The following is a 27,084-nucleotide window of genomic DNA, read 5'->3' as shown; positions in this document are numbered from 1 at the left end:
GAAGTACTATATAATTTCTTGAAGACTTTCCAGACAAAATATGAAATATTCTATAAATCTTAATATATTAAGAAAACACTAAGTCTTCAAAACGTGTTTTATTGTTAATACAAGAAAGGAAAAAAAAACAAGGATTATATACAACATCTGTTTGTCAGAAAAATAAGTGTTGTTTTTAATAAGGTAGTAAACAATATTTTTTAAAAAAGATAATAGCTGTACATAGACAAGACACACTTTAGAACTGCTATTTAGAATTATAAATTTTCAATATAGACATAGAATTCTGAAACTAGACACAGAGTTTTTCTTATGGTGTTTCATTCTTTTAAAATAAGAAAACTAAGAGTAAAATAATCAAAAAGATTTTTAAAATTTCAGTCTGGAAAGAGATGCCTAGACAATACTAAATTCTAACCAGTGCCAAAAAAGGTTGAGATGCCCTTAAAATAGCATATTTTTCATGTCAAAAATATTATTAACATAATAAATTGAATCAGTTAAAAAAGGCTTCCAAAATGTATTTTATAATTTAAAAAGGTAAAATAAAAATCAACCAGAGAACCCGAGAGGTTTTATGTTTCACAGTTTTCATTTATTACTGTTTGGACAGCCAATTGATATCAGTTACACAGTTTCATTGTGGTCAAGTCATTTTGTGGCAATAGTGGAGAATTTTTACATATTTAGGATAAGGCAGTAATAAAAATGAGCTTATAAAAAGGTCATTCTGATTTACAAATGTTAAGCTACTAAATGAGCTAGCAGATTGTTACATATCACTGGATTCCAAATTACCAAAATTTTGAGATAGAAATACAAAAATTATATTAACTTAAATGGGGAAGGCAATGTAATGACCATCGAGTCCAATTTCTCAATGGATATAAGGATTGTAAGGTCCAGAGAGGTTAAGAGACTTGTCAAAAATCACCCATTTCGTAAATGACAGAACTAAAATGAGAATCTAATTCTTCTCACTTTCCTTGTTCTCCTTGATAGAAATATGGGGCTAGCCTCTCTATCATTTCAGTTCCATCTTTTTAAAAGAAGAGTCATTCCTTATCTGATCTCTGGAAAAAGAAAAGAAGGCAGGATGACATAGAAGGGTATCTGATGTTTTATCTCAGCACCTTTCTTTTACCTACTCCCATGTCCCTTAAATATATTAAACAAGAAAGGAAAAAAGATATGATTAACAAATCAAAATGTATTCTATGGTAGAGCAGAGATGCATAAAATCCAATACCACTAAGTACCAATGATAATTTTCAAAAAGAATACCAGAATATGAGGATAGTATGACTGATATCGGTGACCCTCTAAAAATTGGAAATGTGCTTCTTTTACCCATTAATGACTACTGCAGAGTGTCCAAATCTGTTGACGTCTCTATGAAGATTTGGTTTTGGTAGTATTTTCCATTCATCACAAGCTAGAAAAAAGAGAACAGAAAACCAAAAAATGAAATAAAATAATAAACTAAGACAAATAACATAAAAACATCATTGGCCAAATTAAAGATATACTATGCACAAGCAGGAAGCCAAAAAAAAAATTCTCACTAATTTTCCATGACCTTCAATTTAGCATAATTACTCAACTAGCACTATTCCTTAAATAAAAATAACTCTTGCCAAGAATTCCCATAAATAATTTTAAGCATATGAGAATAAGAAAATGAAAGGAATGAACGTAGAGGTATTTTATATTGGAAGATAATTTCGAAGAGATATCTTTATTAAATATACCAGGTAAAACTTATGAATGTCAGTATAGGGCACGCCTATTTGAAAGTTTAATACTGAATCAAATATTACATGTATGCATACAAAAGTAAATGGCATATATAATGTCCGCTGAAAGAATACCTAAAAATATAATCATCAGGATAAAACATTTAAATCACTTTAATGATTTGATATTTCAAAAGAAAAGCTTTTTTATGTAGAAGGGAATTATTTTAACTGCAAAATTTCTAGATAAAAAATGAAAATCATAAATAATCTATGAACTATATAAAAACTATGGAAAGTGGTTAAGAAAAACGTGTATTTCAATATAAACTCAAAATTGACATATATACTAACATAAATTTGAGATTTAAAATAATTCATCATTCAATGACTAGTAACATTGTCAATACAGTGTTTTAGATTTCACCTTCTTAGAAATGCCATATCTATAAAGACATGCCTTGGTATTTCATAAAAGCATATAGATATAACAAGATATTTTAAAACAAATTAATTTTGTTTAGGTAAAAGCCTTTATGGAACAAGAAAATAATCTTAAGTATAGTTAGTTGTAAAAGTTAAAGTAATGAATTACTTGTTTTCTTATTTAAGTAATTATATCTATAATAATAATAAAATAAATTTGGTTTCAACTCAATATTTTATTAATGAATATCAAAAAGTTATAAAAACCAAAACTGTAAGTTTAGAAAATGATGTTGAAAGACTGAGAACAATAAAATACATGTTGACTTGTATATGCTAAAGTATACTCCAGGAAACACAAATCTCCCCCGAAAAAGTGTGTTCATTTAGTTTGTATAATCTGTCTTTTAAGTCCACAAGGTATATCTGCCTATTAAATACTCTCTAAACAGAGAGCGTAAAGGTACAAAACCTAACCTAACTTTATGTAACAGTGTTTTCCCAATGTGTTGTCCAAAGGAGCACTTTTCACATAATGCCTATTAAGATCCTCAAGAGTCAATGCTCTGAAGATCACATTTTAGAAAATATTATTATAGAGGCCTATGATAAAGAATAACAGACTGCCAATTTTACATGTTAGAGTTAATTTAAGAAATGTACATTATATGTGTGTAGTACTGTTAAGTTGGTACAAAATAAATTATATAAAGTATAAATTGTATACTTGTATATATAAAGTATATATAAAAGTTTCAAAGTGTTTTCATCTGCATATCTTAAAATGCTCTTTATAAGAATCCAGTGAAATTGATTAAGCAGGTATTACCCTATGTTAGAAATGAAGAATCAGACCTATGGGAAGGTAAATAACTTGTATGAGGTCCATTAGATTAATGGATCATATAGTAATTCTGTGTGTAATTTTTTAAGAAACTGTCGTTCTGTTTTCCATAGTAGCTGGATCATTTTACGTTTTTACCACTAATGCAAAAGGAACAAATATGTCTCCATGTCCTCGTCAACCCTTGCTATTTTCTGTTTTTTGTATCATAGCCATCTTAATGAGTATGAATAAGTATACCACTGTGGTTTTGACTCACATTCCCTAATGATTAGTGATGTTGAGCGTCTTTCCATGTGCTCATTGGACATTTGTATATCTTTGGAGAAATGTCAATTACACAGCTCATTTAAATTTATAGATATTAAGTGGTACTGTGCAATCATTGTAACCATGTTAGAGTTTTCCATGTTATGACTATATGAAATATTCACCCATTAAACTGTCAGTGATTAGCCTTTTTTAAGATTTTTTCCTATTACAGGTCATGTTGGTATATTCACTGTTATATGTATCTTGTGCATATTTTGAAGGTTTCTCCAGATTTCCAAGAGGTATAAGAAAATACACAACTTTGATTTTACTAGATTTTCCCAGTTTGCTCCCCAAAGTAGTTGTGTTGACCCACATTAGCAGTGTACAACAGTTCCTCTTGTTTTATATTCTCTACAACATGTAGCTCTATCAGACTATAAACTTTTACCAACCTGATAAATGGCTCGATTTTGCATTTTTCCAGTTACTGGTGAGTCAACTTATTTTCACATGTATAGGTTATTTGTTTTAGTCTTCTATGAAATCACTGCTCAAGACTTGCACATTTTTCTATTTGCTTTTTGTCTTTTTCTTAATAATTTAAAGAATTCTTGATTAAATACTCCGGATACTAATCCTTTGCTGGCTATATGTATTACCATTTATTCTTCCATGCTACAGCATCTTTTTTTCACTTAGTTTATGAAATCTGGTTTCACAGAAAGTTGGTCTTACTTTTAGGTTACCTTATGATCTGTGCTTGTTTATTCAGTAAACTCAGATTTTAAAAATAATCTCTAACTTTCTAGTAAAGGTTTTCAGTTGGCTTTTACTATTTTGGTCTTCAATCTTTTTGGAACTTATTTTTGTATATCTGGTAAGCATCAAACTTAATTTTTCCCATATATATTTTCCAGATGGAAAATTTCCAAGTATATGTCCATGCACTAATTTTCCCAATTTTTGAACATTTATCCTTGACCCACTAACTTGTGCATCATTTAATTTCTGTACTGTTATGGTTTGCTTTTATTATTTTTAAATATATACATATGTGAAGCTCAAACGTCCAATATTTCTACAAGGCTTATCAAAAAAAAAAATCCACTGCCCCCTATCTTCCCAAAGCATATTCCAGAATCACAGAGGTAAGCACTTTTAATTCTAAATAAACAGCTAGAAAGAGTTTGTTTTTGTTTTTTTGTATTTTCATCTGTCCTAAACAGCATGCCTCATTCCCAGTTTCAGATAATATGTCTGACTTCCTTCTTCATAGAAGCTCTTACATAGACTTACACACACATACTTTCTCTCCCTCCATTCTTTATACCTTTATATTATAATTTTTTTAGAGCAATATTCAGTTTCTTATTTGTTTTTTGGAGATGGGGTCTTGCTATATTGCCTAGGCTGGTCTAAATTAATTCCTGGTCTCAAGCAATCCTCCTGCCTCAGCCTCCAGAGTTTCTGAATTACAGGTGCACACCACCGCACTTAGCTAAAGTTCAGTTTTCACTATTTCTAATAGTATATATCTGTGATATTATTTACAGATAAGCCAGGTAGCATAATACATATTTATTCTTAAATAACTTCAAACTATACTACACGCTACCTGACTTCAAACTATACTACAAGGCTACAGTAACCAAAACAGCATGGTACTGGTACCAAAACAGAGATATAGACCAATGGAAAAGAAAAGAGGCCTCAGAAATAACACAACACGTCTATAACCATCTGATCTTTGACAAACCTGACAAAAACAAGAAATGAGGAAAGGATTCCCTATTTAATAAATGGTGCAGGCAAAACTAGTTAGCCATATGTAAAAAGCTGAAACTGGATTCCTTCCTTACACCTTATACAAAAATTGATTCAAGATGGATTAAAGACTTAAATGTTAGACCTAAAACCATAAAAACCCTAGAAGAAAACCTAGGCAATTCCGTTCAGGACATAGGCATGGGCAAGGACTTCATGACTAAAACACCAAAGCAATGGCAACAAAAGCCAAAATAGACAAATGGGATCTAATTAAACTAAAGAGCTTCTACAAAGCAAAAGAAACTACCATCAGAGTGAACAGGCAACCTACAGAATGGGAGAAAATTTTTGCAATCTACCCATCTGACAAAGGACTAATATACAGAATTTACAAAGAACTCAAACAAATTTACAAGAAAACAGCAACCCCATCAAAAAGTGGGCAAAGAATATGAACAGACACTTCCCAAAAGAAGACATTTATGCAGACAACAGACACATGAAAAAATGCTCATCAACACTGGTCATCAGAGAAATGCAAATCAAAAACACAATGAGATAACATCTCATGCTAGTTAGAATGGCAATCATTAAAAATTCAGGAAACAACAGATGCTGGAGAGGATGTGGAGAAATAGAAATGCTTTTACACTATTGGTGGGAGTATAAATTAGTTCAACCATTGTGGAAGACAGTGTGGTGATTCCTCAAGGATCTAGAACTAGAATTACCATTTGACCCAGCCATCCCATTACTGGGTATATACCCAAAGGATTATAAATCATGCTACTATAAAGACACATGCACACGTATGTTTATTGTGGCACTATTCACAATAGCAAAGACTTGGAACCAACCCAAATGTCCATCAATGATAGACCGGATTAAGAAAATGTGGCACATACACACCATGGAATACTATGCAGCCATAAAAAGGATGAGTTCATGTCCTTCGCAGGGCCATGGATGAAGCTGGAAACCATCATTCTCAGGACACTATCGCAAGGACAGAAAACCAAACACTGCATGTTCGCACTCATAGGTGGGAATTGAACAATGAGATCACTTGGACACAGGGCGGGGAACATCACACACCAGGGCCCGTTGTTGGGTGGAGGGCTGGGGAAGGGATAGCATTAGGAGAAATACCTAATGTATATGATGAGGTAATGGGTGCAGCAAACCAATATGGCACATGTGTATCTATGCATCAAACTTGCACATTGTGCACATGTACCTAGAACTTAAGGTATAATAATTTAAAAAAAAAAAACTCCCCTGCCAACCAATGATGAACATGTATAATAGGTGAAAAATAAATTTTTATTCGGTGTTAATCATCTGAAGTTTGGATATTTCTGGTAGACATGGATATATGCTGCCCAGATCATCATTCAAAAAAACAAATTTGTTGTCTGGGTTGTTAGTAGTGCTGTCAGTGAATAGTCAGTTGCAAGCTACCTCACAAACTGCCTGAGGAACACAGGCCCACTTTGCTCAAGGGCACACCCTTCTTAGAATGACCCATATCCAATGACTGATAAATGTGGTGGTAAAAAGGCCTGGCCATTCCGGCCCAACATGGGAGAAGTATGACCAATTATTTTGCCTTCAGTCAATCCTTACAGGGTTGACTAAGGTTATCTGTCCACATCACAACTCAGCTTCTCCCTTTGTCCAATTCTGCTTCATCCCCCTACCTCTTGCAAAGGCATTGATTGTAAGGGTACTCCCAATTAACATCATGAATACTAAACTCTACCTCAGAGTCTGCTTTCCAGAGGACTCAAACTTTGACTTGTTTCAGGAATGGTATAAGAAAGTAAGAAATAAGTTGGAGTTTGAGAGCTGGATCATACATTGCCAGGCTAGCAATGAAAAACTCATCATTGGTGGTAGGTGGAGCACAGACAGCTCTTGGCACAAAGTGGCCATCAAGCAACTGCAAAAACTTAAACTAGTGGTAAATTAGGACGGCATACCAATAGAAGGGAATAGTGTAGCAGGAGGAAGTACTAGATGCTTGAAAAACATGAGGAAGGGTAACTATTAAGATATTAGAATTGCATGTCTACTGCTTAGCCCCAGTGTGCTCTAAAAAAAGATAATGAAAGGCTGATAAAGCCAGAGGGTCTCCTCAGTACCATATAAAAAGACTGCCAATTATAGAAGATCTGCCAATTAAAGAAGGTCAAGCCCCAGAAGAAAAAGGACTCTGACACACAACATGGGAGTATCAGAAGTTGATGCTCCTTAAAATCTCCCCAAATTTTGAATTCTCAGATTTTCCTGAATCATCTGACACTGCAGAAATGATCCACCCTACCCTCCTAAAACACAGATAGCACTCTGCCTTTGCTTAAACACCATGTAGAGGTTACTCTCCAGCAAGACCTGTGGCCCAGGTCAGGATCTGCTCACATCTTCAGTACTGGCCAGAGGGCCTATAACTTGGGTTGGGTATCAACATAACTCATCCAGGTACATGTTGGGACTGCTAAGGAAAGAAAGAGAATATACCACCAAAGAATCTGTAAGACCTTCGCCGGTCGCAGTGGCTCACGCCTGTAATCCCACCACTTTGGGAGGCAGAGGTGGGCGGATCACAAGGTCAAGAGTTCAAGACCAGCCTGGCCAACATAGTGAAACCCCCGTCTCTACTAAAAGTACAAAAAAATTAGCCGGGTGTGGTGGCAGGTGCCTGTAGTCCCAGCTACTCAGGAGGCTGAGGCAGGAGAATTGCTTGAACCCAGGAGACGGAGGTTGCAGTGAGCCGAGGTCACACCACTGCACTCCAGCCTGGGCGACAGAACAAGACTCTTGTCTCAAAACAAAACAAAACAAAACAAACAAACAAACAAACAAAAAAACCTAGACAGATAGACAGTACATGTTGGAAGGAGGTGGGAGAGTACAGGTGGTATGAGGTTCAGAGGGGAGCTTGATCAAGCAGGCCAGAACCTTATCATTGGATTAGGGAGAGTTTATTGATTTGAAAGCCTTCTCCCAAGATGCAGGATTTACCTTTCTGACAAGGATGCCACAAGAGGTGATGTTAACTTGCTGTCTGGATGAGTCCTAGAAACATGTAAAACATGAAAAATATACCCCATGCTAAGTAAGGTCAAAATGCCGGAACTGCCATAGCAAACAGTAAAGGCAGTGATTAAAAGTCTAAAAATGTGCACATGCTGAAACCAATATACATTGTAATGCCAGAAAACCCACCAGGCCATTTTATCTACGGAAAGGGCCAGATGATATGACAATTACCAAAGCCATGAAGAATATGATGGTGGGAGAGACACTAAGAAGCACCACTAAGAATTTCGTGGGTCTCCTCCATAGACCAAAGCTGATGGTAAGAGAAACTGTAACAGAACTGAGCCCAATGATGGGAAACAACAGGACAACAGAGGCCAGCTGGTAACACTGAAGTAACAGAAGCCAGTGCAAGTAGAGGGCAATTATTGTAATGAGCAGCAAGGTCAAAAGTGTCAATCAAGGGAATTAACTTATAAAGAATTATATTTAACAGAACATAGTATCCCTAGAGGCAAAACAGATAGTCAACAAGGGTATTCCCAACTTACATTATCAAAAGAAAACAAGGGCCGGGCGCGGTGGCTCAAGCCTGTAATCCCAGCACTTTGGGAGGCCGAGACGGGCAGATCACGAGGTCAGAAGATCAAGACCATCCTGGCTAACACGGTGAAACCCCGTCTCTACTAAAAAATACAAAAAACTAGCCGGGCGAGGTGGCGGGCGCCTGTAGTCCCAGCTACTGGAGAGGCTGAGGCAGGAGAATGGCGTAAACCCGGGAGGTGGAGCTTGCAGTGAGCTGAGATCCGGCCACTGCACTCCAGCAGCGGCGACAGTCTCAAAAAAAAAAAAAAGAAAGAAAACCAAGATGGATGATCAGGAGGCTAATTGTAGATGCTGCAATTAAAAAGTCACAATGCATTGCTCAATTTCTGGACATGAGCCATTTTGGAAATCCAGAGATGATAAATTTTAAATTCTGGGGTGCAGGAAGAAGGACTCTGAAATACCACAGCAAGTGTATGTGTTATTAATTTCCCCAGCTATTCCTCAAAAACATCCATAATAATCTTTTTGGTTAAATTGTAGTCTAGAAAGAAAGGCATCACAAACATTTCAAGTACTATTGAACACAGAGTCTGAGTTGACACTGACACCTGCAGATACAAAGTATCATTATTGCCTCTTTTTATAGTAAGGATATATGGGGATGAGGAAACAAAAGGAATCCTGGACAAGGTCCAGCTCAAAATGGGTCCACTGGGTCACAGACTCACCCAGTGATCATGTCTTCAGTCGCTGGATATAGAATTGGAATAAACAGACTTAGTAAATGGCACAACACCTACCATATTTGGTCCTTGGTTATCACAGTGGAGGCCTCTGGGAGCTTTTATGCCCTGGGTAACACAATAAATGTTAAAATACTATCACATTCCAGAGAGAGTGGATAGAAGCAATTAGTATCACCCTTAAGAACCAAAATAATGCCAGGATAATGGACCCCATCAAATCTCCATCTAAATCATCAGTTTGGCCCCTGCAAACTAAACAAAGCTTAAAGGATAGCAGTCACCTACCACCAAGTAGAACTAAAATTGTGTTATGCAAGATGTATATGTTTTATTAGAGCAAATTAACATGGCCATGGAGTTGGCAAATGTGTTCTTTGCTAACTATCAAAAAAGAGGATCAAAAATCATTTGCATTCTCATGGAAGGGAAACTAGTATACCTTCACACTTTTGCCTTATCCTGTTGGATATTTTGCAGAACATTACGTTGTTCTACTACATTAACACCATTATGCTAATTGGGCCAGATGGGCAAGAATAATGCAACAGAGACCTTCTTAAGACATATGCTTCAAAGGGTGGAAAATAAAATCTACAAAGATTCAGAGACTTTCATGTTGGTAAAATATTTAGTGGTCCAGTGGACAAGAACATTCTTAGACAGCTCATCCGAATTAAAAGACCAATCACGTATCTTGCAACTCCCATTACAAAGAAGAAAGCAAACCATCTGGTAGGCCTCTTTGTGTTCTAAAGGCAGCACATTCCGATCCTAGGAATACTGCTTCAGCCCATATACTGCAAGACATTAAAGGCTGCCAGCTTTTTCCAGCCAGGGTAGGAAATAGCTCTGCTGTCAGTGAAGTCTACCCTGCATGCAACTCCACAGCTAGGGACATATGACCCAGTACATACTACAGTTCTTGGTAGTGTCACTGCTGGAAAAAGTAGTATATGGAATTTATGGCAAGCCCCAGTGAAAGAATCACAATGCAGTCTTCACACACATGTCAAAGGCCATACCATCTGCGGTGGAAAGTTATATACCTCTATTACTGCCTTGCCATTGGGTCCAGATAAAAATAGAATGCTTAAGCACAGGTAATCAAATGACTATGTGTTGAGAGTTTGCAATCATGAGCTATATTGTTACCAATAACCCTAAGAATATGAAATGGAAGTGGTACCCCTGATCAAGTACGAGCAGGAACACAGGGCACAAGCAATCTGTTTAAGTATGTAGCTCAAATCCCTATGTCATCCACCACTGTTACATCAACACCCCTCCCTATGGCCATATGGGGAATTCTCTGCCGTCCAGATAACAAGAGGAAGAAAACACAAATATGTCAGCTTGATATGTGGGCATAAATCAAATGCCTTAAGGCTCAATACTAAACAAATATAATGTGTTTACATGTAGTCTAAACCAATTCTTACACTAAAAAGTCTCTTACATTTTTAATCTGTCTGACTACAATTTATATTTCTTGCCAAGAAGAAAATATATTTCTGGAGTACTTAGATTATTATCACTTCATAAACAGTTCAAGGCCAAACAAATTAAAGCAAATTCCATAGTTACTGACATCATGAAAATTACAGAAATAATATTCTATACCAACAAAACAGCTACAATGAAAAGAATGAAGACCAAGGTAATATACACTCTCTGGAATACAGGCTTAAAAAAATAAAAAATAAAATAACACACCTGTTAACTTACTCATTATTTAAGGTACTAACTATTAGTTATGAACCATATACTCAATACACATAAGATCAAAAACTTAGAGTTACTATTCTCTCAAACCCAAATTTGAGCAAACAGTACTATACCATCAAAACTATTTACACATGAGGGATAGATAATTATATTAAAACTCAAGCTGAAGGGAGACTGATTTATTTTAACTATTATACCAAAAAAATGCAAGTGGAAAATGTAAATTCACTGGCTAATTTTTCCATAAATGCTCATGTTTTTTCATAATATATATACATATACATACGTGTGTGTGTATATGTGTGTGTGTGTGTGTGTGTATATATATATATAATCTGTATTACTGTAAAGACACTTTAAAAAATCTTTTGGCCAGGTGCGGTGGCTAATGCATGCAATCCCAGCACTTTGGGAGGCCAGGCAGGCAGATCACCTGAGGTCAGGAGTTGAAGACCAGCCTGGCCAACATGGTGAAATCCTGTCTCTACTGAAAAATACAAAAATTAGCCGGGGATGGTGGCGGGCGCCTGTAATCTCAGCTACTCAGGAGGCTGAGGCAGGAGAGTCACTTGAACATGGAAGGCAGAGGTTACAGTGAGTCGAGGTCGTGCCATTGCACTCCATCTCAAAAAAACAAAAAATCTTTTACTGTTTCACTTAGAATGCCAATTCATAAGTCAGTCTTAATTGCAAATTTGAAATAAGACAGAACGTACACACAGGTTGTATGTAAAGGGCTCATAACAAGATGAATATAAAGAAAAACCTATATTAGCCATTTCAATACTTCTATAATAGAAAATTACATTCTGGATGTTGCCAAATATCTTCTCCCACCTGCCTCTGAAATGATGGTACTTTACTGGGGTTCTGTTTTTTGGCTCCTTACTTCAAAACTTCTTTTAATATTCTGAAATAAGCACAATTTACCCTAGGTTATCTCATTCTCGGTTAAAAAAACTCATTCATACCCATACCTTCTCTTAGGATTTGTCCCCTAAGACATTAAATACATATGTATTTAGTTTTTTACTTTCTGCCAGGCAAAGTAGGCATTACTGTTTGACACCTAATCTTAATTGAAATGATTTTATAATGTTTTGATATACAATTATATGTCCTGTTGCCTTAATAGTTTTGAACTAATAAATTATAATTATAGATTCCCAGATAATGAATCACAGTTGAATTCCTAGAATGAACCCTATTTGATCATAGTTTATTCAACTTTTGAAATATGTTTGGATCCTACATGTTAATATTTTATTTTAAATTTTTCATTCTACATTCATGACTTCTTTGTCCTTCCTCCTTCTTCCCTCAAGAGGTAAGATTTTTTTAAAACTTTTTTCCTTTTTTACATTTTTTAACTAAGAACTAATAATTGTACATATTAATGGAGTAGATAGTGATACTTCAATACATATAATGTATAGTGATCAGATCAGGGTAATTGGCCTATCAATCATCTCGAACATTTATCATTTCTTTTTGTTAGAAATATTCAATATCCTCATTCTAGATATTTGAAACTATACATAGTAGCTAACTATAGTCATCTTACAGTGTTATAGAACACTACAATGTATTCCTCCTATCTAGCTGTAATTTTGTATTCTTTAACAAATCTCTCTGTGTAACCTACCACTTCTCCCTACGCTCCTCAGACTCTAGTATCCTCTGTTCTACCTTTTTCCTCTAGATCAACCTGTTTTAGCTTCCACATATGAGTGAAAACATACAGTGTTTAACTTTCTGTTCCTGGCTTATTTCGCTTAGCATAATGTCTTCCAGTTCCATCATGTTGCCACAATGACAGGACTTCATTATTTTTATGGCTGAATAGTATTTCAGCATGTATATATACGACATTTTTCAAATTCATTCATCTCTTGTTAGAAACCTAGTTGGTTCCATATCTTGGAATACTCCATATCTTGGAACCAACTTTAGAATATTTTAATACTTTAAATTTAGTTTAGAATATTTTAATATTCTAAAATAAGCACAATTTACCCTATCCATATCTTGGATGTTGTGATGTGTACTGCAATAAACCTGGAGGTGCAGGTGTCTCTTTAATATACTGATTTTCTTTCCTTTGGATACATGTCCAGTAGTGGTATGTAATAGTTCTATTTGTAGTTTTTTGAAGAACCTCCATACTGTTCTCCATAGTGGCTGTACTAGCTTACATTTCCACCAAAAACATTTCCCCTTTGTTCTGCATCCTCACCAGCATTTGCTATTTTTTGTCTTTTTGATAATAAATATCCTAAATGGTGAGAGATGATACTTCATTGTGTTTTGATTTGTATTTCTCTGATGATCACTGATGTTGAGCACGCTGTCATATATTATTGGTTATTTGTATGTCTTCTTCTGAGAAATGTCTGTTGAGATCATTTGCCTATTTTTGTTAAATACTTACAAAATGGTGTGGTTTTGTGTTTACACAAAAAAATATTTACAAAATGGTGTAATTGTTTGGTGTGGTTTTCTTTACTGTTGAGATTTTCTTGGTTCTTTATATATTCTGGATGTTAATCCCCTGTCAGATTTGTTTGCAAATATTTTCTCCCCTTCTGTAGGTTGTCTTTTCACTCTGTTGATTGTCCTTTGCTTTGCAGAAGCTTTTTATTTTTATATGATAGCATTTGTTTACTTTTGCTTTTGTTGCCTGTGCTGTTGTGGCCTTTTTCATAAAATCTTCTCCAGACCCATGTCTTGAAGCATTTTTCCAGTTTTCTGTTGTTTTATTGTTTCGATCCATTTTTAGTTTAGAGGGGAGGGTGTGGTTTCATATTCCTGCAAATGAATGTCAACTTTTCCCAGCACTATTTATTAAAGAGTCTGCTTTTTCAGAGCATTTTTTCATTAATCTTTATTCAGTAATTTTTGTATTCAATACAGTCTCTCAAAATGGATGTAGACTTGTTAAGAATGAGAGAGATTCATTACCCATTATCCTTTTTTTTCTCCTAGATTTTCTATCTTGAGGTCACTATTTTCCAATCAACTTATGGTAGGGGGACAGGTAGAGTGAAATTCAAATACATCTCAGAAATATGATTAAATCTATTGATAAAAACTATTTTTGAATGTCTTATTACACTAACAAATTCTTTCCAACTAAAATTCCATTTTTCTCCTGTTAAACCAGAAAAAAAAATATCATAGTGTATAGTGTTGGTATCAAAAGGACTCTGAATGTACACTTAACTTTAAATTCTGAATACAACATCTTATAGCCTGTGTGACTTTGGGTTTAACCATGGTAAATCAGTGTTGTCTTCTACAAATTAAATATACTAATGTACACTACACAGATGTAATAATAATTATATTATAAATCATGTGTGACATGCCAAGCACTATTGAAAACATTAGATAAATGTTAGTTCATCCTTTCCTCAAAATAAAAGGTTATTTTTTCTTTTACTGAGTGGCCTCTTTTTAAAAAAGAATAAACTACTATTTCTTGTATAGAATCCCCCAAAAAAGAAAGCGAACACCTTAAGCAAAGGATATAATGAAGCTTAAAACAGTCAACAGTTGGCTAAATTCATTGAAAAAAATGTGCGAATGATTCTAAGGATTTTCCTGATCTACAAAGAAACTGTTTCTTTCAGGTGGCCAGCTAAGTGGTACCACTTTCATCAAGAAAAAGCCCTAAGAATGTAACAAAGTGCATAGAGAAATACTGATAAACAGAGAGAGGAACTAATAAAATAACCTCCAGAAAATAAAAATAACTATAAACATGAAGAGCAAGCAGATTGGAATTTTCATAATCTTGCCTGAGTATTCCAAAAAATTAAATAACTAGATGACTTAATTTGAATATGATTTTGCTATGAAATTATATGCCTTACCAAACTATATCTATTATATATGTATACATATATATCACTCCAAAGAGTTGGGCAAAATCAAGTATCCTAGGCTTCATTAATAAGCTAAGTGAATTTTTTTTTTTTTTTTGAGACGGAGTTTCGGTCTTGTTGCCCAGGCTAAAGTGCAACGGCGCGATCTTGGCTCACCACAACCTCTGCCTCCAGGGTAAAAGCGATTCTCCTGCCTCAGCCTCCTGAGTAGCTGGGATTAAAGGCATGCACCACCACAACCAGCTAATTTTTGTATTTTTAGTAGAGATGGGGTTTCTCCATGTTGGTCAGGCTGGTCTCAAACTCCCGACCTCAGGCGATCAGCCTGCCTCAACCTCCCAAAGTGGTGGGATTACAGGAGTGAGCCTCCATGCCCGGCCAGTTAAGTGATCTTTTAAGAGTACACAGAACTGCAATTTCACTGTATAATAAAATGGTTAAGAATATACATTATTATATACTGCCAATTAAAATATTACTTTCTCAAATACAAAATTACTTTTCAGTTTTTACTGATTTAGTTTTTAAATAATCACCTATAAGGAAATTAATGTCATAACTAAACCACTATGTTCAGGGAATTTATTCTGAAACTCGATTATTCTTTCAATCTCATTTGAAATTTTGGCTATTCTGCTTTCTGCAAGATATAGTTCTTATACAAATCCTATTCCCTACCCATTCTTAAATAATTTAACTCAGGAAATTACATTTTCATGTTTATATTATCCTCTATTATCTTTTTGATGAAGAAAAATATGGTCAATAAGTTGTTTTTCATCTTGTTTCAGAATTCTGTGTGAATTCTAAATAGAAGGTTATCTTAACCAGAAAGTTCTTGTTAACCTTGAAGAAGGTGTCATGGTGGCTTTCTGAAAGTAATAATAACAGCGCTAACAATAACAAAAAAAATTAAATCTGACCTCAAACTAGATTTACAAACTAGAACATTAGGAAGTGTGTCACGTCATATGTTACAGTCAAATTAAGAAATGTGTCATGCTATGTGTTATATTCAACCTATCTTATTCACCACCCTAGCTGTATTATCAGCTGCACTTTAGTCACTTTTTAAAAACATAGAGGCCCAGTATCTAATCTCAAAGAATCTGATTATATAAGTTATTTTTTTTTTTCCAACCAACCTCCAAAGAGGATGCCAAGGTATGGCCATGTTTGGAAATCACCAGCATATGCCTTCTACATCCATTATGCAATAATAGAATGGGAACTGTGAAGGCAAGGTTATATACCCAAAGATTAGCGATATTGACTGGGTAAAATTTACTATGGCAGTAAGGTTGACATAATACATTTCGCAACAATAAAAAATTAGAAATGGTACAAATATTCCTATTTCTTTAAACATCATATAACACAAAGCAATCAGCTAAGTTTTTAAGTGCCTTCCATAAATGCACCAAAAAAGTCCTAATGCACCACAGTGAAAAGAAAAATTAGCAACATGACATTTTTTCTGTTTCCTAATTGGTTTATTATACAACGCTTATATCTATTTCCACAAAAACATACTCTATAAGCAAAACAATTATTTTGAAAGACATTTGTTGAAGTATAAAGAATAACATGAAAAATACCTTTTCCCAGGAAAATAGTCCAACATTTCATACTACAAACCCAGGAGGATAAATACAGATTATCTTAGAGAACCTTTTTGAGAACTACCTACAAATAATCAAATGAGATAAAGCCAAACAGTTTTAATCTATGTTGAATTGTGGAACTGTCTTTATGTTTTTGTTGTCAGCGTTAGCACAGGGAAAAAAAAAAACTTTGTTAAAATATAAAATTGTTTAAAATACGCTATTCCTTCCTCCAGTCTGAACAACTTGCTTGAAAAAATGGAACTCATATTTGCTTCTATATTTCCACAGCATTAAGAAACAAGCATTACTAAGAATAAGGTAATTTGTTGCCATAATTAAGAACATACAATGGGCCCAACTAATCAGCATGATGTAGTCAAATAGAAAGACTACCACAAGTTTCAGGAGTTAAAAAAGTTATATCTACCACCTACTACCTGCATGGCTTTGGCAAGTTCCTGTTACTGTCATCTGTTTAATCTTCTGAAAATTAGGATAATAATATCATACTACAAGGTAGGTTAAAAATTTTGTATATAAATTACTTAACACAGTACCTAGCACATAGAAGGAAATTAAATAAGAGTAATAATTAGAATCATCATAATCTGACATCTTTCTATTTCTGAAACAAAATTCTCCAAATTTTTTCACCTAAGTTTTTTGACACATAAAACTTGATATATCATAATCTTCAACAATATGAAAAAATAAAAATACATTCTCATTATGTCAGCCAGAAAATAGCTCAACCTTAAATTCTTCATCGAAGTACAGACGTTGTGTGGAAGCTCCTTGAAGAACCTTTTGCAAAAGTTCAAAATTCCACTTCATGGATTTTTAACAATAACAACAACAATCTATACTTTTTGTGGGACTTTTTCCCCAGAAGAAAAACAAACAAAACTTTCATCAACTTCCATAAAAATAAGCCCAGTGTCTTATCACCATAGCCAAAACAAATACATATTGACAGGCCCAACCTAGCAATGAGATAAAGTCACTGCCAGCCTAGATTCAGTACTTCATTCAACTCATTTGATTAATTTCAAACAATGATTAATGAGCCTCCTAAAAGCTAAGACAATCCCATATTCATCAGGAGTTATCACTTCAAATTATTATTTCAAAACGAAAAAGATTAAATTATTAGTATGGAATGATTAATCACAGAATGACATTCATTACTTAGATTTAAAAACCATGCTTAACTTTATTACTAGGAATTTCCTTTGAAACAACCGTAATAGTAAAAAGATTAAAGTGCTTATTAATAGTCATAGTTTTCTTTACATGATTCTACTTGAAATAATTTACCAAAGCAGATTATGTGCCTTTACGAGGTTTAAGAGAAAAAGTATACTTCTTACATCTATTAAATGTGTTATTCTTTTATTTTTACTTATAAAAATGTTTCCTAATTGCTTCAAATTGGTATAATACTTTATAGCCTCGATAAAAGGTGCTCTTAAGTACTGATAAGTATATTTTAAATATCAGCTAGGTTTTATATATAGTTTGATACATAGAAAAACAATGTTTTCACTACAAGGGTCTACTGGATACCTAAATTTAGTATTTCAATAAATACATTCACGTAAATATTCAGAAATTGATAGGACTACATTGCATAACTAAAACTGGTGAGTCGTATAAATGCATTCTGTTTTTGGTTCTTTGGGAAAACATGCTTATGTAGTTGTTTCCCAGATACATCTGGGTTTCCATTTCGTCTCAAAGTCTTATTTCTTTAGCTCTACTATCTCTATTCCTTTCTCCAGTTCTATCAGATTCCTATACTTAGTAAGTATATCTGAAATGTTTAATATAAAATATATTTTTGCTTATCCCTTAAAATCTAAAATGTTTACATTCCTACTATGTATAAAAATTTACATAATTTGACAGTATTCCATATCTACCCATTATCAAAATTAATATGTAGCAAACACAATAAACTGATAATAGTGTTCACAAAGGGAAACAACATAAAAAGTCATCAAAAAGGACATCCAAATCTAGCTTTTTGTACTCCTCTGTATCTACCACTACTTCTGCTCAGTACTTCTGTTCTCATGGCTCTATTACTATAATACTACTATGCTGAAATTAGAAAGAATTCCATTCATATTCTATCACTTATCTCTAAAATGACATATACACATGCTATCAATTAATGTATTTGAGAATATCTATATGGAAAATTTCTGATATTTCCTACTTTGTACAATCCTAACAGATACATACCTATGTCATATGCCAGGAAATCGGCAGAAAAACATTTTGCACCGTTACTCAAGGAAGTGTCATTATGGGTATTTCCTCCAAAAATAAGCATAGCTCCATTGATAAGAACAGCTGAATGAAGGTATCTGGCAAACCCACTTTCTTTCAAAATAGTCCTACAGAATAAAATTTAAAAATGTATTACAAAGGATAAAATGACCTCCCTGATTTTATATATGTTATATAAAGGGTGTACTTTGCATATAGAGTTTTCCCTGGAATTGTGGTGGGAAAAACATATTTTTTAACAATTTATAAATGACCTCTAAACTTCAATATTTCAAAAAAAATATTTTGAGGTTCATAGCATCTTAAAATGCTTTGAGGAGACACAATATCAAAAAGAATTTTTAATACTCATAATAATTTATGTTATAAATTATTTTTTCAGTTACAAAGATAGGAAACAAGCCATCTTAAAACTAGAGGCTCAAAACATAATTTTAAAATACCAAATAAGTAAAATGTTAAATGTAGTAAATTTAGTCTAAACTGTATTTGTTTAAAACTGTGTAACTCATACAGACCCCATAATAAAATGTTAAGTTTTTATTTAAGTATAACATGCATAAAACTGCACATAACAGAAGTCTAAAACTCAATGATTTTTCACAACATGAACACAACTAAGTAATCAGCACTCACCTAAAAAACTATAAGAATATTACCACTATTCTAACAGCATAAATTCATTTGCTGTTTTTGTACCTTACCTAAGTGGAGTCTATAGATTGTACTCATTTATGAATAGGTACATTTGCTCAAGATATATATATTTGAGATAAATATTTTGTGTGTAATCAAAAATTACAATTGCAATGCATCTTGTGAAACATTAAAATTAATATAAAATTTTTTAATTAAAGTATAATTCTGAGAGAAAGTATTATAAATATATGCTCACAATTATAACTGATCTGAATGAATGGATATGTAGTAAAGGTGCATGGCAATATAAATAAATACTAAATAACTACTCTAACACCCTGATACAAACAATTAGAAGTTAGAATTATTATATACATAAACATAGCTAATATGTAAAGTATAGCTAGTATAGTATATGTAATAGCTCTAAAACCATGATTATAATACCAATTAATTCCTAAAGAATATGAAGCTCAGCCAGGCGTGGTGTTGTCTCACGCCTGTAACCCCAGCACTTTGAGAGGCCAAGGCAGGTGGATCACGAGGTCAGGAGATCCAGACCATCCTGGCTAACACGGTGAAACCCTGTCTCTACTAAAAATACAAAAAATTACCCGAGCATGGTGGCACACGCCTATAGTCCCAGCTACTCGGGAGGCTGAGGCAGGAGAATCGCTTGAACCCAGGAGGCAGAGGTTGCAGTGAGCCAAGATCGCACCACTGCACTCCAGCCTGGGCAACAGAGTGAGACTCTGTCTCAAAAAAAAAAAAAAAAGAAGGAAAAAGAATATGAAGCTCAGTTACAGAATGGTAACATGAGGAGTTCCACAAACACTCCCACTAGGAAAAGAATTATAATTGGTAAAAATTATAAAAAGCAACCATTAACCTTCTCAGAAAATATTACTAAGAGCAACACCAAATAAAGAAACATTTACTCAAAAAGAACAGCAATAGTCTATGGCAATAGATACATTACTTACCCCAACCCCCTCACCCCTGCCTCACACACACACAATCAGTTCAGCATGATAGAAATTCTACCACAGGCAAGTAAAGCCAAGAACATAAGGCCCCTTCATCCCTCAACTCCCACTCCAGGCCAGCGATATCTCACTAGGAGTGGCAGGATACCAGCACTTCTCATTCCCTCCAGCTCTGGGTTACAGAAGCTCTGTTCTGGGAAAGATCATGAGAGGTCTGGGTGCTCTTCCTCTGCCCAGTGGCCACTCATAGGGTGGTAGCTATACACCAATTCCTGCAGATTAACAACATGGGACCCAAAAGTCTTCATCCCACCTCACTCATGAGGCAGAGGGTTGCATGCCAAAAGACCCAAGCTGAGAAGACTTCAGAGACTACTATCTCCATCTAGCGCTCTGCACATAAAGTAGTGGTGTCACTCTAAGAGGACCAGGCCACTAAGCCCACCAACCTACAACTCCAAAGCAGTAGCTCAGAACTTTTCCCCAGGAGGAGAGGTAAGCTAAGAAAAAATACAGCCCCGGCCGGGCATGGTGCTCACGACTGCAATCCCAGCACTTTGGGAGGCCGAGGTGGGCAAATCACGAGGTCAGGAGTTCTAGACCAGGGTGGCCAACATGGTGAAATCCCGTCTCTACTAAAAATACAAAAAATTAGCTGGGCGTGGTAGTGCACACCTGTAGTCCCAGCTAGTCAGGAGGCTGAGGCAGAAGAATCGTTTGAACCCGGGAGGCGGAGGTTCCAGCGAGCTGAGATCGCACCACTGCACTCTAGCTCAGGTGACGGAGTGAGACTCCATCACAAAAATAAAATAAAATAAAATAAAATAGTCTCTGGTCTCTAATTTTTCTTTATAAAACAAACAAGAAAAACTATAATCTAGTGAACAGTAAATTAATAATATGGATCAAAGAACAAAATATTCTCTACTAGAGCAATATTTAAGCTAAGCTAAGATAATTTAAATACAATAATGAAGCAGGTAGAACTCATTCCAAGTATGGTAGGCTGGTTCAACATTCAAAGTCAATTGATTCAATCCATCATGTTGATAAGCTAACAAAGAAAATCATATGATCATATCAATAGATGGAGAAAAAGCATTGACAAAATTCAACATTCAGTCATGATAAAAACTCAGCAAACTAGAAATAGAGGGAAAATACTTCAGCTTGATAAACATCTATAAAAACATCATATTTAATGGTGAGAAACAATGTTTTCCTTCCAAGAAAAGGAATAAAGTAAGGATGTTTCATCTCACCATTTCTATTCAACATTTTCGTTGAAGTCCCTGCTACTGCAATAAGAGAAGGAAATAAAAGTTATACAGATTGGGAAGGAAGAAATAAAACTGTCTTTTTTCACAAATGATATGACTGTCTACGAAGTAAATCCCAAAGAATCAACAACAACAACAACAACAAAAAGCCCTCTAGAACTAATAAGCTAGTATAGCAAGGTTGCAGGACACAAGGGTAACACACAATTGATTTTTTTATACACCAGCAGTGAACAAGTAGAAAAACACAATACCATTTACATTAGAACCAAAAGAAGACAAATACTGAGGTATAAACCTAACAAAATATGTACAAGACTGGTATGAGGAAAGCTACAAACAATAAAAGAAACCAAAAATCTAAATAAATAAAGAGATAGTACATGAACACAGATAGGAAAACTAATACTGGCAATATGCCAGTTCTTCCCAACTTGATATACAGATTCAGTGTAATACAAATCCAAACCAGTAAGATTTTTAGTAATAAATTTACTAAATTTATATGTAAATGCAAAAGACCTAAAATAGCCAGCACAATATTGAAGAAGAACAAAGTCAAAGATTGACACTACCTGGCTTTGGGACTTACTATAAAGCTACAGTAATCAAGTCAGTCCCTGGGACTGGCAAAACAATAGACGAATAAATCAAGGAAACAGAATTGAGAGCTCAGAAATAGACACATACAAATATAGTCAACTGATCTTTGACAAAATAGAAAAAACAATTCAACAATGAAAGGATTGTCTATTGGACAAATATTGCTGGAACAACAGGGCATCACAGTAGCAATAATAGAAATAATCATCTAGATACAGACCTTACATCTTTTACAAAAATTAACTCAAAATAGATCACAGACCTAAATGTAAAAAATGTAAGACCAAAATTATTTAATATAAAACTCCTAGAAGATAACATAGGAGAAAATCTAGGTGACCTTGGGTTTGGTGATGACATTTTAGATACAGCAACAAAAGCATAAATGATGCAAAAAAAAGTCATAATTTGGACTCTATTAAAATTGAAAACCTCTCCTCAGTGAAAGGCATTGTTATGAGAATGAAACAACAAGCCACAGCTTGGGAGAACATATTTGTAACATAAAGCTGATAAAGGACTGGTATCCAAAATATGCAAGGATCCCTGAAAAGTCAACGACAAGCTCAATTTTTAAAAAGGCAAAAGATATGAACAGACACCTTTCCAAAGAAGACATATAGATGTCAAATAAACACGTTAAAAGATGTCCCACATTACATGTCACAGGGAAATGCAGATTAAAATAACAATGGGATACCACTACACACATATTAGAATAGCTAAAATCTAAAATGCTGACAAAAGATGGCAAGGATCTAGAACAACAGGAACTCTAATTCATTGCTGCTGGGAATGAAAAATGATACAGCCAGCCACTTTGGCAGTTTCTCACAAAACTAAACATAACTTTATCTTACCATCCAGGAATTGCGCTCCAAGGTATTTACCTGAATGAGCTGAAAATATGTACACACAAAAACCTGCACACAGATGTTTATAGCAGCTTTATTCATAATTGTCAAAATTTGGAGGCAATCAAGATGTTCTTCAATAGGTAAGTGGATAAACAAAAGATGGTTTCCATACAATGGAACATAATTCAGCAATAAAAGGCATAGGCTATTATGTCATGAAGAGACATAAAGGAACTTTACATGCTTATTGCTAAGTGAAAGAAGCCAAAATTAAAAGCCTACGTAGTACATGATTCCAGCTTTATGACATTCTAGAAAAGGAAAAACTACGGAGACAGTAAAAATATCAGTGGTTGCCAAGAGTTTGGAGGGAGGAAGAGATAAGCAAGAAGAGCACAGGTTATTTTTAGGAAAATTAAAATATTCTGTATGAAATGATCATGGTAGATACATGTCACTATACATTTGTGAAAATCCATAGAATATACAGCACAAAAGTGAACCCTAACATAAACTATGGACTTTAGTTAATGAGTAATTTATCAACACTGACTCATTGATTGTAACAAATGTACCATATTCACGCAAGACACTTATAACAGAGGACCTAGGGATGGGGTGATAAGGGAGTATTTGGAAACATTCTGTACTTTCTGCTCATTTATCCATTAAACTAAAACTGCTCTAAAACATAAAGTCTATTGTTAAAAAAAAAAAGGTGGGGATTAAAATTACATCTGCTTTACCAGATATGGTATATTAAATGGAAAAAGTAAATCTTATTCCTCATACTTCATGAAAAATATACAAAAATATTTTGTAATGCATGAAGCGTAAAATGGAAACCAAGTTTCTCACTGGCAGAAGAGATTTACAAATGTGAAAGAGGGGAAGGCAAAAATGATCCCTGTAATGATGTATGGCTCATTATGCAATTTAGACAGACAGCATTTAAGCACAGATACATATGTAGAGCTACAGATATATGCCCAGATCTATAAATGGATAAATGGATATAGAGGGGTGTGTGTGTGTGTGTGTGTGTGTGTGTGTGTATTTTCTAGCTATATCTGCTGAAACGGTCTGGGGAAAAATTACATCAAAACAGCAATAAGCATGTCTAGTTCTCTAATCTTAGTTTTTAAATAACATTCTCCACTAAAAGGAACCTAGGTTCCTTGGGGGAAATGACTTATTCCAGCACTGGGGCAGGGAGAGTACAAGATGTGAATCAAATTTTTGTGCAGAAGGTAAAGGAGTGCACAGAGAATGATGGGGACATATCTAAAGAATACAGACGCCTGACTGAAAGGAGCTCACTGGGCAAATCTGGGACAATATAAGCAAAAAGAATAGAGAATAGCAATTGATTATAAAACATTAAATAAAATAAAAATACATGAATTCATACTGATATAAATGAATATACAGGCTGGGGAGACTAAGAAGGAATAATGAAATATAACCACTTAGTAACCATCATAGTAATAACTCTTTCTAGTGAGAATCATCAATGGGTATTAAAACTATTATGTAAAGGTTTAATAAGAAATAAAATATTTGCATAATCTGAAAGTATCTCCCAATAAGGCAGTTATTAATTTAAAAGGAAAAATAGTATCTTTACCATTGAGAAAACTAAAATATACCACTTTTACCAAGATATAAAACTTAATCTTTACAGAAATATTCACAGCAGCCTCATTTTTAATAGTCAAAAGTGAAAACAACCCAAACGTCTATTAATTGACAAATAGATTTTTAAAATATGGTATATTGAGATAACGGAATATTATTCAGACATAACAAAAACAATGAAGCACTAATACATGGTATAATATGGATGAACTCTGGAAAAAAATTACAATAAGTGAAAGAAGCCACACACAAAAGGCCATGTTTGTACAATTCCATATATACAAAATATCCAGATTGGACAAATCCATAGAGAAAGAGAAATTAAATTAGTGGTTGCCAGAAGATGGAGATAGGGAGAATAGACAGGTATAGGGTTCCTTTTGAGGCTGATGGAAATATTCTGGAAGTAGTGGTAATAGTTGCACAATATTATGAATATACTGAAAACCACTAAATTTTACTGTTTTAAATGATCAAAATTAACAAGTTTATGTTATGACTTTTATCTCAATAAAAAAGGTTTTTTCACAAACAATTTAACTTCACCAGCCATGGGAGAAGAATATGACATTTTGGTATTCCTAACAAAAATACAAAATGTGTATCTAATCATGTAGAAGCATCAGATAAACCCAAACCAGGCACATACTTCAAATGAAAGAGCACGACTATTCCAAATTAAAAGAGACTAAAAAGACATGACAACTAAATGTCTGCGTGCTCGTGGATATAATCCTGGATCAGGAAAAGATACCCAAACTCGGTAAGGAAAAAAGTATCAAAATCTGAGAAGGAGAGTATAAAAAGTGAAAACCACAGGCCAATCACATTAGTGAACATTCATGAAAATTTATTAAGAAATCAAATCTGGCTCATACCAGTAATCCCAGCAATTCAGGAGGCCAAGGTGGGCAGATGGCTTGACCTCAGGAGTTCGAGACCAGCCAGGGCAACACGGCAAAACCCAGTCCCTAATAAATACAAAAATTAGTCGGCCCTGTTGGCACCCATCTGGGGTCCCAGTGACTCAGGAGTCTAAAGTGAGAGTATCGCTTGAACCTGGGACACAGAGGTTGCAGTGAGCCTACATCACACCACTGCTCTCAAACATAGGCAACAGAGTGAGATCCTGTCTCAAAAAAAAAAAAGAAAAAGAAAAAAATCGAATCCAGCAACTTTAATAAGTTATAATTTGTAAAAAATATTGGTACAATTAAAAAATTAAATAAGTGTTAGATTATAATAGTCTATCCATGTTATTTTCTAAATTTGATCCCATGTAAGAGAATATCTTTGTTTTTTAGTAAATACATTTAAAAATATATATGCTTAAGAGGGCATCATGTAAGCAACTCTGTTCAAAAACAATACATAGCTATATAGATATAAATAAATGTATTAAAAATAATTAAAAGGGAACACAACTACAGATATTGCAGATATTAAAAGATCCAGATAGAATATATGAACATCTTTATAACAATTTAACTGAAGATATCAGTTTCATGGATAAATTCCCTTAAATATATCTTACCAAAACAGACTCAACAACAAATAGAATATCTGAATATTCTTATGACTATTATATTGAATTCAGTAGTCAAAATTCTATACACTGAAGAAAAGGTCAGACCTAGTTGGCCCAAAGTTTATTATTTTAAAATAGGTAAAAAAATTCCAATCATATATACATTTATATATGTTTTAAATGTTCCAAAGTATTAAAAAGAATACTCCCCAACTCATTTTAAAAGCCCAAAATAACACCACCAAAGAGCTGATATGAATAACGCGAAAAAACCATGTGCAAATCTCACATATTAACATCAATGTAAAAATCCTTATAAAAATAACTAGCAAACTAAAAACACACATAATACATTATGACTAAGTTTGATTTAACCCAAGTTGAGTTAATAATAAAGTAAATTAAAATAATATTCCACATTAAATTATTTAGTAGAAAAATCAAGTAAGTAATTCCTAAAACAGCTTTTGGCAAAATCCAGCATCCATTCATAATATAAACCCTTATCAAACCAGGAAAAAAGAGACCTTTCTTTATAGTGATATCTAAAACACCCAGAATGAACATCATTCTTAGTGAAGAAACACTGAAAGCATTTTTTAAAAGCTCAGGAATAAAACAGATGCCTGTTATCACACTTCTGTTCAACAATGAGCTGAAGGTTATAGCAGAAA

The 27,084-nt window shown here is 34.1% G+C and overlaps 1 protein-coding gene across 4 annotated transcripts in view; it reads right to left on the bottom strand.

The window, feature by feature from the left end:
• Window positions 1-27,084, bottom strand: part of ATRNL1 (attractin like 1) — an 827,091-nt gene that overhangs the window by 672,129 nt on the left and 127,878 nt on the right. For all 4 annotated transcript variants that reach the window (XM_050804667.1, XM_050804668.1, XM_050804669.1 and 1 more), the window contains exons 10-11: window positions 18,832-18,986; window positions 1,351-1,435 (exon numbers count right to left, since the gene is read on the bottom strand). In XM_050804667.1, coding sequence (XP_050660624.1) covers window positions 1,351-1,435; window positions 18,832-18,986 — 240 coding nt within the window. The remainder of the gene's footprint in view (window positions 1-1,350; window positions 1,436-18,831; window positions 18,987-27,084) is intronic.

Source organism: Macaca thibetana, chromosome 9 (genome assembly GCF_024542745.1).
Source record: "Macaca thibetana thibetana isolate TM-01 chromosome 9, ASM2454274v1, whole genome shotgun sequence".
NCBI lineage: Eukaryota > Metazoa > Chordata > Mammalia > Primates > Cercopithecidae > Macaca > Macaca thibetana.
Note: the sequence above shows the minus strand (reverse complement) of the source record. Positions and strands in the feature narration are given on the sequence as shown.